The sequence below is a fragment of the Hoplias malabaricus genome, chromosome Y, assembly GCF_029633855.1.
Source record: "Hoplias malabaricus isolate fHopMal1 chromosome Y, fHopMal1.hap1, whole genome shotgun sequence".
Taxonomy (NCBI): Eukaryota; Metazoa; Chordata; class Actinopteri; order Characiformes; family Erythrinidae; genus Hoplias; species Hoplias malabaricus.
In genome coordinates, this window is record NC_089820.1 from 8,564,366 (window position 1) to 8,577,673 (window position 13,308).

General features: G+C 37.4%; 1 protein-coding gene across 1 annotated transcript in view; it reads left to right on the forward strand.

Moving 5' to 3' along the window:
- The window catches only part of LOC136677902 (SH2B adapter protein 3-like), a gene marked incomplete at its 5' end in the record, with an annotated part of 43,585 nt that extends 37,981 nt beyond the window's left edge, over window positions 1-5,604 (forward strand). The window contains 4 exons of the mRNA XM_066655598.1: window positions 596-684; window positions 819-1,030; window positions 1,649-1,820; window positions 4,469-5,604. Of these exons, the coding sequence (XP_066511695.1) occupies window positions 596-684; window positions 819-1,030; window positions 1,649-1,820; window positions 4,469-4,830 (835 nt within the window). The remainder of the gene's footprint in view (window positions 1-595; window positions 685-818; window positions 1,031-1,648; window positions 1,821-4,468) is intronic.
- Between the last annotated feature and the right edge of the window lie 7,704 nt (window positions 5,605-13,308).

Here is a 13,308-nt window from a genome sequence, read left to right on the forward strand (position 1 = left end):
ATAAGTGTTGTTATGGCTGCACTGTTGCAATGTTAGTTTAATGCTGCTGTTGCAGTTTTGTTACAAGGTTACATTTTTATAATTACATAGCTTCATTACTGTTTTCATTTTATATTATAGTTGTTTTTATTATACTGTTTCATTTGTAGTATGATGGTGATCTTTTATTGTTGCTGTTAATTTGCTAAATTTTTTCATGGTTATTGTTACATTGATAATGTTACACGGTTATATTAGTTTTGTTGTTGTTATTGTTACAATTAAAGAGATACATTGTTAATATGTTACCTATACTGTAACAATTGCTTTGTTACATAGTTAAATTAGTGTAATGCTTACCGTGGCCTAGTTACATTGCTGTTGTGCTCACTCTTGCAGTGTTATCTTACTGTATTAATAGCGCAGGTATGATTTTATGGTCACACTGTTACATTATTAATGACAAAAGGTTCTAAATGAAGGAGTTACATCTACTTTGGTCTGGAGAGGCTGTGTGGTTGTGTGTTTTTGTGTATTTAAGGCAACTGTGCTTTACTGTGTGCGTGTAGTTTTGTGAGATTAATTGTGTGTGTGTGTGTGTGTGTGTGTGTGTCAGGGTTGAGAGTGTGGATCCAGAGCTCCCATGTTTCCCTGTGACTGATTTTGTCACTGTGCGGCGGGGGAGCACAGAGTCCGGCAACCAGAGTGAGTCACATAAGCTCACACACACTCTCTCTCTCTCTCTCTCTCTCTCTCTCTCTCTCTTTCCCTCTCTTTCCAACAGCATTGATGAATATCTGATGTGACAGTGTAATGATTACACCGGTTATTTGTGACAGGCTCCCCAAGCTTTGTGCTGGAGCAGGCGTACCATAAGACGGATCACTTCCTGTCGAGTTACCCATGGTTCCATGGCCCGATCTCCCGTGTCCGGGCGGCTTACCTAGTACAGCACGCAGGGGTTGGAGGGCATGGCAACTTCCTGGTTAGACAGAGTGAGACTCGGCGGGGAGACTACGTCCTGACCTTTAATTACCAGGGCAGGGCCAAGGTAATTTTCATTACCATCATAAACCTCAACTTTGTCTGATCAGAATATATGAGAATAATGAGAGGATTAATAATTGGAGTCCATATGATTTCAGTGTTGGTAATGATGGGTTGAGACCTAGTCCAAAGCATGTAGCAGTAGATGACAAGTGAGCAACAGGTTTGCAGTGAATAGCAGGAAACCCAGGCAGTCAGACTTACCTCATTGTCAAGCAGGACAAGTGGACAGAATATGTATCACAAAGTGGAAAAGAAAGCCTATCCTAAAAGAAATAGCCTATCCTAGTGGTCAGAGACCCCAGCAATCTGCCTTCCATCATTGTCATGCAGGAAAGGTGGACAAGCAAATACTCTGAAGAGAATAAGAAAATGGAGTTTTGTTTTGGCTCTATGGAGTTTTTGGGGTATTAGCAATTTTAGAGTGAGATTACTGTGTAGAGATCAGACCTATTTCACCACTACTACTATCAAAAACATAACTTTCAACTGCCATGTCTGAGCCAAGGCATCTTTCTTCATTAGCATCATCATCATCAGGCTTTTACATCTTCATCCTCATCGTTTTCACAATAATCATCAATACGTTAATGTTTTATCTCTCTCTTTCTCTTTCTCCCAGCACCTCCGTCTCTCTCTGACAGACTGGGGTCAGTGTCGTGTCCAGCACCTCCGTTTTCCCTCTGTTGTCGCCATGCTCACCCATTTCCGAGTTTATCCGATCCCACTGGAATGTGGGGCAGCCTGCGATGTTCTTTTGGCCAGTTACGTCCTGGCCACTCCTATCCACTCAGGTAAGATATTCAACTTCTGAATCACAACCACTGAAGTGATGTTGTATTGCTGTAGTGAGTGTCTAGTATAGAAGTATTTTACTGACAAAAAAGCCTTTGTCAAACAGTTCTATTCAAAATCTGTGCACGAAAACATCCTGTAGCACATCCAGCAGCTCATTTACCAAATCTGGATAGAAACACACATAATATATAATCAGCATTACCTGGGATTGCAGTCTGCTGTTAACAAAGTGATCGACAACTGGAAAATGACTAAATAACATTAAAAAAAACAGGAACTGCCTTCATTAACACTGTAAACCAAAATCCTCTTTTGTTCCCTCTGCACTCTGCTGCCCTGCCTTCGGGTCCTGGATTTATAAGGCTGATCTTTACAGACTGAATTATCATGTTGAAATTGCTGAAATAAATTTTTAAAGTGAAAATAAGTGGACTGAAATAATAAAAGGAATACAATGAATAATAAGCCAATGAATGATAAATGTGATTTAATGCGGTTAAAACTTTTTTGGGGGGTTGTGAATTTGGGTTATTGAATTGTTTTTCGTAAAAAATTTCCACAGTGATTAAGTTATTTGTGTAGGGATAATTCAAATGAACATTTCACAGTTTGACCACACTGAAACATGATTTGCATAAATTGTGGCTACCTGCTCCCTGTTTTACCCAGTAATAGAAATCAACCAAGACTAGTTCAAATTTACTTCATTAGACTTTGATTCTTTTTGACATAGTTTTCTATAAACCTCTATTAAAAGCACAGACAAATATACAATAACTTTAATTGGCTAGAATTAACATTGATGATGAAATGTTCTAAGATTGAATGGAATAGAGATTCTAAATACAGCTTGGCTTCAACTGACACATATTTTTTCGAATCAGATTTTTCAAAAGTGTTTGGACAGGTGCAGGCAGTAACACGTGTACACGAGTCATCAGCAGGATCTGTTTCAGCTTTGTGGTTAAGATGAGTTTTAGAGCTTCTGAGGAACCCAAAAGAAGAAAACACACTCCCACACTCACATTTGCTACACTCAACACACCCTTACACTAGGGCAGAGGTGGGCCATTACTCTGTACATTTACTCACGTACAAAAATATTGATTTATTTGTATTCTTTCTGTGTATTTTCACAATATTTTCTTTGTTTTTACTCATATTTATTAGTGAGGACTTTTTTACTTCATGCTTACAAATTTAGTTCCTAATTCTTTCCATGTGTTTAATTGAACTGTTTTTGTTGTGTTGTTTTGTCATTAGTTTGCACCATTGACTTTGGAGCTGTCAAATGAGCTGTCAAATGAAGTTGAAGGACAGAGTAGTACACACATCAAATCGTGTGGTGATAGATGCTTGATATTTTGATAAGGTCCATCACAGATCACATTATAAACCTCTCAGGACTTAATGAGGTTAACGAGCTCAAAATTATCTAACAAAACTCCAGCTTTACATTTTCTTCAGTTATTATTTTTGCACAAGTAATGTTACTTTTTTAAGTATGGTTTTAAGGCACTATTTATTCCTCTGCAGCACACTCACACCACACATATTTGTATTGGTGTGTAAAACTGCATGCTTTTTTTCCTCTGTGAAACATTAATGTAGACTCATATTACCTCTCTCCCATCCTGTGAATTCAAGGTCATCAAATATTTTGCTCAAATTCGTCTCATCCAGTCACTAGACTTATAGTGACTCAGAGCCTGCGACAATGGATTTTCACAAGCAGCCATCGCCCCCTGTGGGACGGTTAGAGTAATGCAGTTTATAAGAAAACAAAACTGTAACTGTCACTATTGAATGACATATCTCGAAAAATAAGTGCTGCTAAACATGGCCAATAAAACCGTTTATTTCTCCTCTGTGAAGTCAATAACAAATCTGAAAAAGTTTCACCCTTGTATAAATACAACGGTATGTCACAAAGATGAAAGATGCTGTATGCACAGATCTCCAAATTCAACATACAATCACGATGGTAACAGAAATGATTAATTATTATTATTTTCTCATTTTTATCTGTGGTTTTATTTTTAAATGTTGTTATGAGCTAAAGTCTACCACAGTCTAACTGTATTACTATTGTTGTAGTGTCAGCCACAGACGCTCCACCCACAAGTTGACTGAGAGTCTGGTACATTCAGTGCAAGTTGGCTTCACTGTCACGATTCTGTCAGTTGCATTCTGATTGGCTATCTGCTTCCTTCTACACATCATGCCAAAATAACAGCCTGTGATTGTGAAACTATAAAAAAATACAGAAACTATAGAAAATAACAGCCTTTGAAACATATCCTTTTTTTGTTTCAGTCTGATTTCTTTAGTATGTACTTCTTATGTACTTCTTGGTCATGTTAAGTGGTGAAAGGTACCTAGAGTAGACTACTATTGTTGTCTACTTATTGTTGTCTATTGTTGTAGCTAGACTACTATTGTTGTAACATCCCATTTTTTATTTTTTACTTTCTTATTCACTGTTCATGCTATGTTTCTTTTATAATGTTTTTATGTGTTTCATTCTTGTAAAGCTTTGAGCTTTATTTCAGACCCTGAATGGTGCTACAGAAACAAAATTCATCTTTGTTATTATTGTTATTATTATTATTGGTATAACAGTGTGGTATTGTTCTCTCCTTAGGTCATTGTTCTGCGCTTGGTTCTCCGGTGTTGGTGCCTTTCTCTCGCTGCAGCTCGGAGCCCAGTTTGGCTCACTACGGTCTGGATCCGTTTCCTACTCCGACTCCTTCCAGTGCTCCACCCACAGGAGCCTCCAACACGCCTCTGCACCGCCAAGGCCCCACTTCAGATCGCCTAGTCCCCATACCAGACCACACAGGCCCTGCTCCACTCCGCCGCAGCGAGTCTGTTGGCCGCCGGACTCTCCTCCGTCACCCAAACCCCCTTCCTCCTCTCCTTCATAACCGCGACTCAGATTACGAACTGGAGCCACTCGATAGGGGGCGCAAGAGAGCCATCGACAATCAGTACATGTTTATATGAATGAGATGGCAAGAAAAGAAGAAAGAAAGGAACAAGATCACAGGATGACCACTTCCAGGACAGAGAGCTCTTCAGCCAAGTGGATGCTCCTCCAGTTGGGGGTGTAAGAAAAACCAACAGATACCCAGAATTCTCTGCTTCAAGGAAATGAAGGAGTAAGGGGGGCATATGTCAGTCTTCCCCTAGTGCCTTTAATTACAGTGGTCCATGTGAAAACCCCGCTATAAAAAAGGGGAAGCTCTCCTGGAGCAAAGATTCATCAGAGAGCCTCTAAAGCCCCACTGAGACTCCCACTTTCTTTTCCCAGAATTATTGCATGGGGAGTGTAGGTTCACCCCAGGGGGTGGTGTGGTCATTAGGGAGTGATGTGAGAACAGGCGGTAGATTGGCGGTAGACAGGTCCAGGGAACGATGTGCCTTTTCCTGTGGGAAGCTAACGTGGCAGATATAGTTTTCCGCTTGCATGACTAACAGATCTGACAATTATGACCTCCTTGAATGTATTTTAAGATTTTTTTGTCACTATTATGTAGGGAGGCATGAAGTGGACAAGAAACAGAGTAAGGCTTTCCATTCTGGTCAGCGAATTTTGAGCTTAGATGGGTTTTTGTGTCATAGAGTTTTTATAACAGTGGACCCCAGCTCCATTCTTGGAGGTCCAAAAAGGTTTATCTAATTAAACTCATCTAGTATTCATAACATCCTAAAGGCCTTCCTATGATTAAATGTGTGGCATTTGGGTGCATTTTGTGGCAGACACTCTTATAATTTAATAACGGAATGTACCATTTGTATTCTTGCCTAAGGACACTTGTTGTTATAGCAGTGTGTTCTTGCCCAGACAGGGATTTGAACTCCAATGTGTATACCTACCATCCTACACCATATGTTAAATCAGCTCGATTGGGTTTGTTAGATTGTAGTTGAAACTAATATCTGCAGGACAGTAGATCTTTAAGACCAGAATTGGACATCACCCACTCTAGACAGTTTCTTCCTAGTGTAGATATTCGGTCAACTAGACAAGAAGTCTTAAAATCTGGATATTGAATCTAGTTTCTGATCCTGGATTTTTTTAAATGGCCAGTCAGTAACATCAACATGTCAGTTACAAATGACAAAAGATTAAAAAAAACTGCAATTGACATTACATTTGTTTGTTCAGATCTATCTCCCAGTACAACTTCAGCAGGTATTTTAGTCCTTTTAATGGCTATATTCAGGTGGATTGGGATTTAAAATAGCCTAAAATGAGGACTTATCCCCAAAGACTGCGTTAATAACCACTATTTCCTGATTCTTTTCTAAAAGCCAATTTTGCACTTCCCAGTTGTTTTTGTTTGAGAGATATATTATAGGCGCTAATAAGTGTATGACATGTATGACATGGAATGTAGAGTCCTGCAGTGCCCCAGACTTCAATGATTTTCTGCTTGCGCCCCCAACTTACCTGACTCAAGGGTGTTCAAAGAGCACCATCTAACTGACCCAGTTGTGTAGGGACACAGAGTAGAACATAAATATGTACTGGGGACATAGCTAAGGATGTGATCTGTGGTGTGGCATAGTTGATGGGGAGATGGATGAAGCTAAATGGATTACTGGATAATTTGGGTTGGGGGTGTGGTGTCAGGATAAATTTATAAAATCTGCCTAGAATGTAGACAATCACAAATTCACCCTTTTATAAAGAATGTACTAATTTTCCAGATTACCACTAAATTGTTATCTTTGGATACTTGCAGACATTAGCTGGTTCTTCAGAATTTGTGTACAAAATGTCAAGAATATGAAGAATTTATGAGGAAGGATTCTTAGAGGGCCTCCAAGTGGCATGTAAACACCCAAACCTCAATGATGACACAGCCATCAATAAATGGGATTTGTAAGTTTATAAATCCCAATTTATAAGTGATACCCAAGGCCTTTCCAACCAGAACAGTATTCAGTCCATTTACACACATTCAAAATAGAGTATTTTACCTTCAGCCTAAAGAGATTGCTTTGATCAACATGCAGATAAGACAGTTCCTTTAAAACACACCCAATGCTTATAGGCTTCTGAATGTGTTGTGGTGATGTAGATGAGATAAATCTGACAGATCAGAGGATATTAGTGGTTTAATGGTAGAATGATGATGTCAAGTCTGATGGAGAAGTATACAGAATAAACTTCTATAGGAGAAATATTTTGTGCCTTACAAAACTCAGTGAACAAATATCACAGCCAAAGAAATTATAGTTCAACTAAATGACATCTGACAGTTGTCCACAGATAAACTGATGCCATGTGGTTTGTTTATTTTAGTCTGAGTGTTAAGTCTTGCTTTTCTTCCACACACAACGATCTCAGTATAAAGAGCTGGAATGATCGTCTAAGCTCTGAAACAGTATGCAAACAAAAAATTAAATGAATACAAAATAAGTGAGTAGTTGTTGAAGCTATTTTGTAACTATTAGGTCTTCCATCCATCCATCCATTATCTGTAACCGCTTATCCAATTTAGGGTCGTGGGGGGTCCAGAGCCTACCTGGAATCATCGTGCGCAAGGCGGGAATACACCCTGGAGGGGACGCCAGTCCTTCACAGGGCAACACAGACACACACACATTCACTCACACCTACGGACACTTTCGAGTCGCCAATCCACCTGCAACGTGTGTTTTTGGACTGTGGGAGGAAACCGGAGCACCCGGAGGAAACCCACACGGACACGGGGAGAACACACCAACTCCTCACAGACAGTCACCCGGACCGGGAATCGAACCCACAACCTCCAGGTCCCTGGAGCTGTGTGACTGCGACACTACCTGCTGCGCCACCGTGCCGCCCTATTAGGTCTTCCATCACCCTCTAATCCATTTTGTGCATTAGTTTCTAGGCAGTTTAAGGCATATTTTTTTAACAGAAGGCTATGGGAAGATCTGAAAGGTAAAATCAGTTGTTGGTGCAGAGCAAGATAAGTGACACATCAGGAATTAGTTATTAATTAATAGACTGTCTTGCTAACTGCCAGCTTGCAAGTTTTATGCATTAGCTACACAGAAAAGATAAGATTTGTGTCCGATCCTGTAGGTTAGAGTCAGTGATAGAAAGGTCTAATCGGTTGCCTGGTGACACATGCGTAGTAAAGGTATAGATGGCTTTAATGTCGCTCTCGCAGGTTCTGTTCACCTTTAATGCAATTTTGCTAACATTACCTTTTGCCAAAGAGGACATCCCCAGTATCCCCTACTAGAATAAAGCGCAACAGTAACAAAACCTTTATCTGTTGTTGCTATCATCTGAAAAGTGTCTGATTAAATATTATATTTCTAGAGTAATCAGAGTCTACGATCAAAAAAATCAAGAATCACAATGGTTTAGCTAATGAGCTCTGCGAAAGAAAAGCAACGGTATTTTGCACACCTGCATTCACTTGTTTTCCAACCTGCTTTTCTCAGCGTTAGTCTTGGGAACAGCATCTCGTCAAGCTTTTTATTACAGCAATCATCATTTGATTATCACGGAATACAAGAGCAGATCACTGCCGCGCTTTTGATAATTGGAGCCACTGCTGGTTTTCATTCATTTTCCATTTATTTTTCTTATCACAGAAAGAATTTAAACCCCTCTCGATAGCATTAATTGACATGTCGAAGCAATAAGTTTTTGTATAAAGTTTGATGGATGTGACAACTGTTAACATGTTTCACTACCTCTCAATGCATTAAGGACTATGCATTCCAGGAGGACTGTTTTCTGATTAGACGGTGAAGTGGAGAGGGGTTGGAATCAGTCAGTTAACCTCTGAAGTGGAGTTACACGTCTTTTGATTGTGTGACATGCACACTGTTGTTTTGTTTTGTTTTTCTCAAATAAATTTCTTGAATCATCAGGCTGCTTTGTGACTGACCCAGTTTTCTATTGTAAAACACTTATTTTATGCACAAACAGCAGATGATTTGTACACCTTATTTGATTTGTATACAAATTGAAATAACACACCTGACAGAGACCACAGCATAGAGAGACTCCAGCATCATTTCAGCAAATTTTCTTAACATTCCAGAGATTTTAAGTCTTGTGTTTTAGACATCGTGACTGTCTGCGTTCTATACGAAATGAAGAATAAAAACCTATTCACACATCGGACATTTTGCTTGTTAATTGACGTTCACAGTTTTACCTGATAAATCTTTGTGCTGTGTCTAATACATGTCTTAAAATAGAATTAGCATTATATTATATAAAACAATCAGTCATCACATTAGGATTACTTCCTTGTTTCTATATTCATTGTCATATCTACTACACCAATAATATAAGTGGAATGATAGTATAATTGTAGTTCTGAAATTACTGTAGTGCGCCTGTTTCTCTGCATACTTTGCCACCTTTCACACTTTTCATATATATCCAATGCCCCCAAAAGACCCCCAGAGGGCAGGAATTATTTGGGTTGTGGACCATTCTCAGCACTGCAGCGATACTAATGTTTTGCTGGAATGTTAAGGTTTGTTGTGCTGGTACAGATGGATCAGACAAAGCAGTACTACTTCAGTTTTTGAACACTGAGCCCTCCCGCTTTGTTGATTACCCAACACAGTGGGTTCATCAGTGGACAGTGTCAAGTGCGATAGAAATGCTGTTGGGTGGATATTTTTGGTAGGTGGTCTTTTCTTAGTCCAGCAGTGACACTGAGGTGTTAAAAAAACAACTGAAACAGGAAAGTAAGACAGTATAATTCACAGCATAGATATTACCCTCACAGATTAAGCATGAATGTTTTATCACTTAGGCATGACCCTACTATATAGTGCAACAATGGTTTCATTCCACCCCCTTAGCAACATCAGTTGGAACAGTGTATCCAAAAGTTATCAATAAAGAATTTTCCTGTTTGTTTTATTTACAATGTTGTGGTATAAAAACTGGGTTAATATTGGATAATTTATTTTGGGACAGAATATACATAATTTAAATTTAAATGTGGAGTTAAACAGCTTTATTGGAGTTTAAGATTTCTCATGTAATACAGTTTTTAATTAAAACATTCCTAGACTTGTATTTTAACATTTTGAAATGTATTTTTATTAATGCTTACTATTTTCAATTTTGGGGAGGATTAAAGATGTAAACCTGCTGTCAGTAAAGGAAATATACCATTGTTGCATTTATAATGGGTTGGAGGTTTCAATGCCATGTGCTTGCTGATGACGAGCCAAAGCATTTATGCTTAATCTGTGAGTCTAATAAATATACTGAGAATTATACAAGGGCTGTTCCGCCTTTTTCACTTTTAAGTTGCTTCTTAAAGATTCAGTATGGTAAATGTATTACTCTTAGGTGTGCAGGTTGTTAATTTCTATTTTATTTAGTGGTTAGTAACTTGAACAGGAATTGCTACGTCTGATCCACCCATAACATGCACTAACAATCTTCCATCATATCAGTGTAACTACAATGCTGAGAATAATTCACCACACAAATAATACCTGCTCTCTGAAGAACAGGTTGACAGGGAAAGCAAACTATGCAAAGAAAAACAGATGGACTAATTGTAGAACTAAAGGCTGCACCTATATATCGTGGAGCTGATCAAGTGGACAATGTGTGTAAATACAAGGGCATGTTAATTGTCTGATCAATAGCTAGCTAAACAAGCTAACTTATTCCAAAGACTCTTCTTAATCTAGAATGGTAATTTGTGCTGGTTTCACTGATCACGTTTTCCAGCTAAACTCAGTTATGTACACAGTATTGTGTCAAAGTATATGTATGTCATTTTGAGTGCACGAGTTGCTACTTCCAAGTAAACTGATTCAGCTAAACTTACTTAGACATTAATCATATATCCAAAAAGTTAGAGCTTATTATTTTAAGTGCACTTCCAAGACATTAGCTAACTAAACCCACTAAACTACAACATAGTCAAAGTTTGTTTTCTTAAATCCACTTGATCTTATCATTGAGAGGTTAACTAGCTAATTAGCTGATTTTGTGTAGTGTTTTCAGTGCACTCTGGCACCACCTAGATGACTTATTGTTGTGTACCCTGTGTTTACTTCAATCCAGTTTCTTTGTGTACATTAAGGTACATTTGCTATTTTTAAACACTTTCAAATCTTGTTTTTGATGTAATAAGCTAAACGTCTGCCATGTGAATAAGGTGAATAGTAATGATGCTAGTCTCTCGCATCCTAAAGAACTAGTCCTGCAGTGCTGTGGTTGTCTGTCTGATGAATGTATGTGAATGGAAAGAGTCTAAACAGATGTGAGTGGGATAGATATTGTGTTCATGAGTGTTTAAAACTCTTAAACCTAAATCCCATTTAACCCATCCTAACCCTTAGTGTGATCATGCAGCGACATGCACAGAGACGTTTTGTTGGTAAGACATCTGTCTAGACTGTCTCCTGTCTCAATACTGTTATGAATTGATGTCTCTTTTTTATTTTTATTTATATTTTATTCTTTTTTTTAGCACTGTAAACCCATAGGCTTTGTCCCTAGCTTGTTTTAGCACTCTCCAAACTGCTTTAGTTTCAGATGTATTTTATATTACTTCTTATGTAGCTATATGCATATTTAATTATATCAAGTGTATATTTGATTTTTTTTTTTTTTTAGAAAAATAATAAAATTATTGTCAAAATATTTTTAGCACAGTCAAGAGTCTTGGTCATTGATAAACAGCAGAGAAACATAGGGGAGGTAATAGTTGTCAAATGACGTTAAACCCAAAGTGTTCTATATAATAATGAGAACAGAGGTGTACATTAAACCAAAATGCATTATTAGAATGTTATATTCATTATTAGAATGTTATATGTATTATTAGAATGTTATATATGACATAAGCCCTAAGGATATATTTGGATAAAAGTTTATTTAACAGAGATCTCCGCTGATATGGATGTTTAACTTTCTGTTCCTAGAACCTGAAAATGTAATTACAGGCTGAAATTGTCTTACCAATTCATCTAAATGGAAACACTGTGGATGTTCTCATGTTTGTGGCTTAGTTTAGGGATGTCCCGATCTGAACTTATAGATCGGTCACACCAGTGTCATAGATGGTGAGCATCAGTTGTCACAGAACGTGGTTAAAATGTCTGCAGTGTGGAAATATTTTAAATTGGAGAATGAAACCACTCCAAGAACACTTCCAAGTGGAATTGTGATTATATTACTTGTTTTGAGAGTTCCAGTTTTGATCTCTGCAATGTTGCACTAGATGGAATTCATGCAAGCTATTTATAAAACATTTGTTTTTACTTTAATAATTACTAAAATAATGATAGTAATAATAATAATAAAGATTAAACAACCTGGATTTTTTTAATGCACTGCAGAAATATTCAGTTGTCAAGCAAACACACTGGATTGACTTTAATAAATGTAATATATAGTTATTATTCAGGTATTATAATTCAGCCAACTTAAGGCCCACCCACAGTGGACACAGACACTGAGTTGTACACGTATACAGTGTGTATAAGCACCAAGGGGTGCTTTGAATTTTGACCACTTTAAATTGTGTTCTTCTTTGGACTGATTGAGCCCCATTTTATATCTTTGACTTGAGGTTTTTGTGATCCACAACTAAACTTCCAAAATCTAACATGATATTGACCTGTTTTTAATTTCAAAACCTATGGTACATATTATGATAAGCTGTAATATAAAAACTATTGCACTTACTGACCATGCGGTGACTGAACTGTGTATAAAACTAGGACTGGGCAACATATGAGGTTCAAGGTGGAGAATGAATAAAAGATAAACTTTTTACGGGGAAGAAATAAACATTGGTAGTACAGAACATATTCAAATTGTTTTAGAGGCCTCTAAGGCTTTTGTGAGAGGTAAACTTATAGCATATGCTTTGAAAAAGTCTAGGTAAAATCCAAGAATTGGAAAGAGAAATCAAATTAAAAGAAAATTTTGGCTAAGCAGTATGAGGATTTACTCTGTTGAGACATCTGCAGGCTTAAATCATTTAAATGAACTTTAGAATAAAAAAGTGCAATATTCCCTGTTCAGTTAAAACTACATTTTATGAGAGTGAGGAAGAAACTGAGAAAGTATTAGCAAAACAAGTTAAAAAGGAGGATTTTTCGAATATTATCCCTGTCATTGAACAAGGAAACAATCTAGTAACGTCGGCAAACGTATATTACTATACTTAATACTATAAGTATAATACTATATAGTACCAAAAAATGGTCCTTTGGCTTATAATAATAGTGGAACCCTTTTTGGTGCTATAAAGGACCCTTTTTAAAGAACCGTTTATGATGTTTCCATGTTTTTTTTTTTATTTAATTGCAAATTCTTTAAAATGTACAAATGAAGTATTTTACTGCATATATCACTTCATGAAATAATGGGGGACCATACTGCACTAGTAAAGAAATGTATTTATTGAGTTAATTCATATAAAGAGTTTAATTTCATTCAATAAATCAAAATGGCATTTGTCCATTAACAAT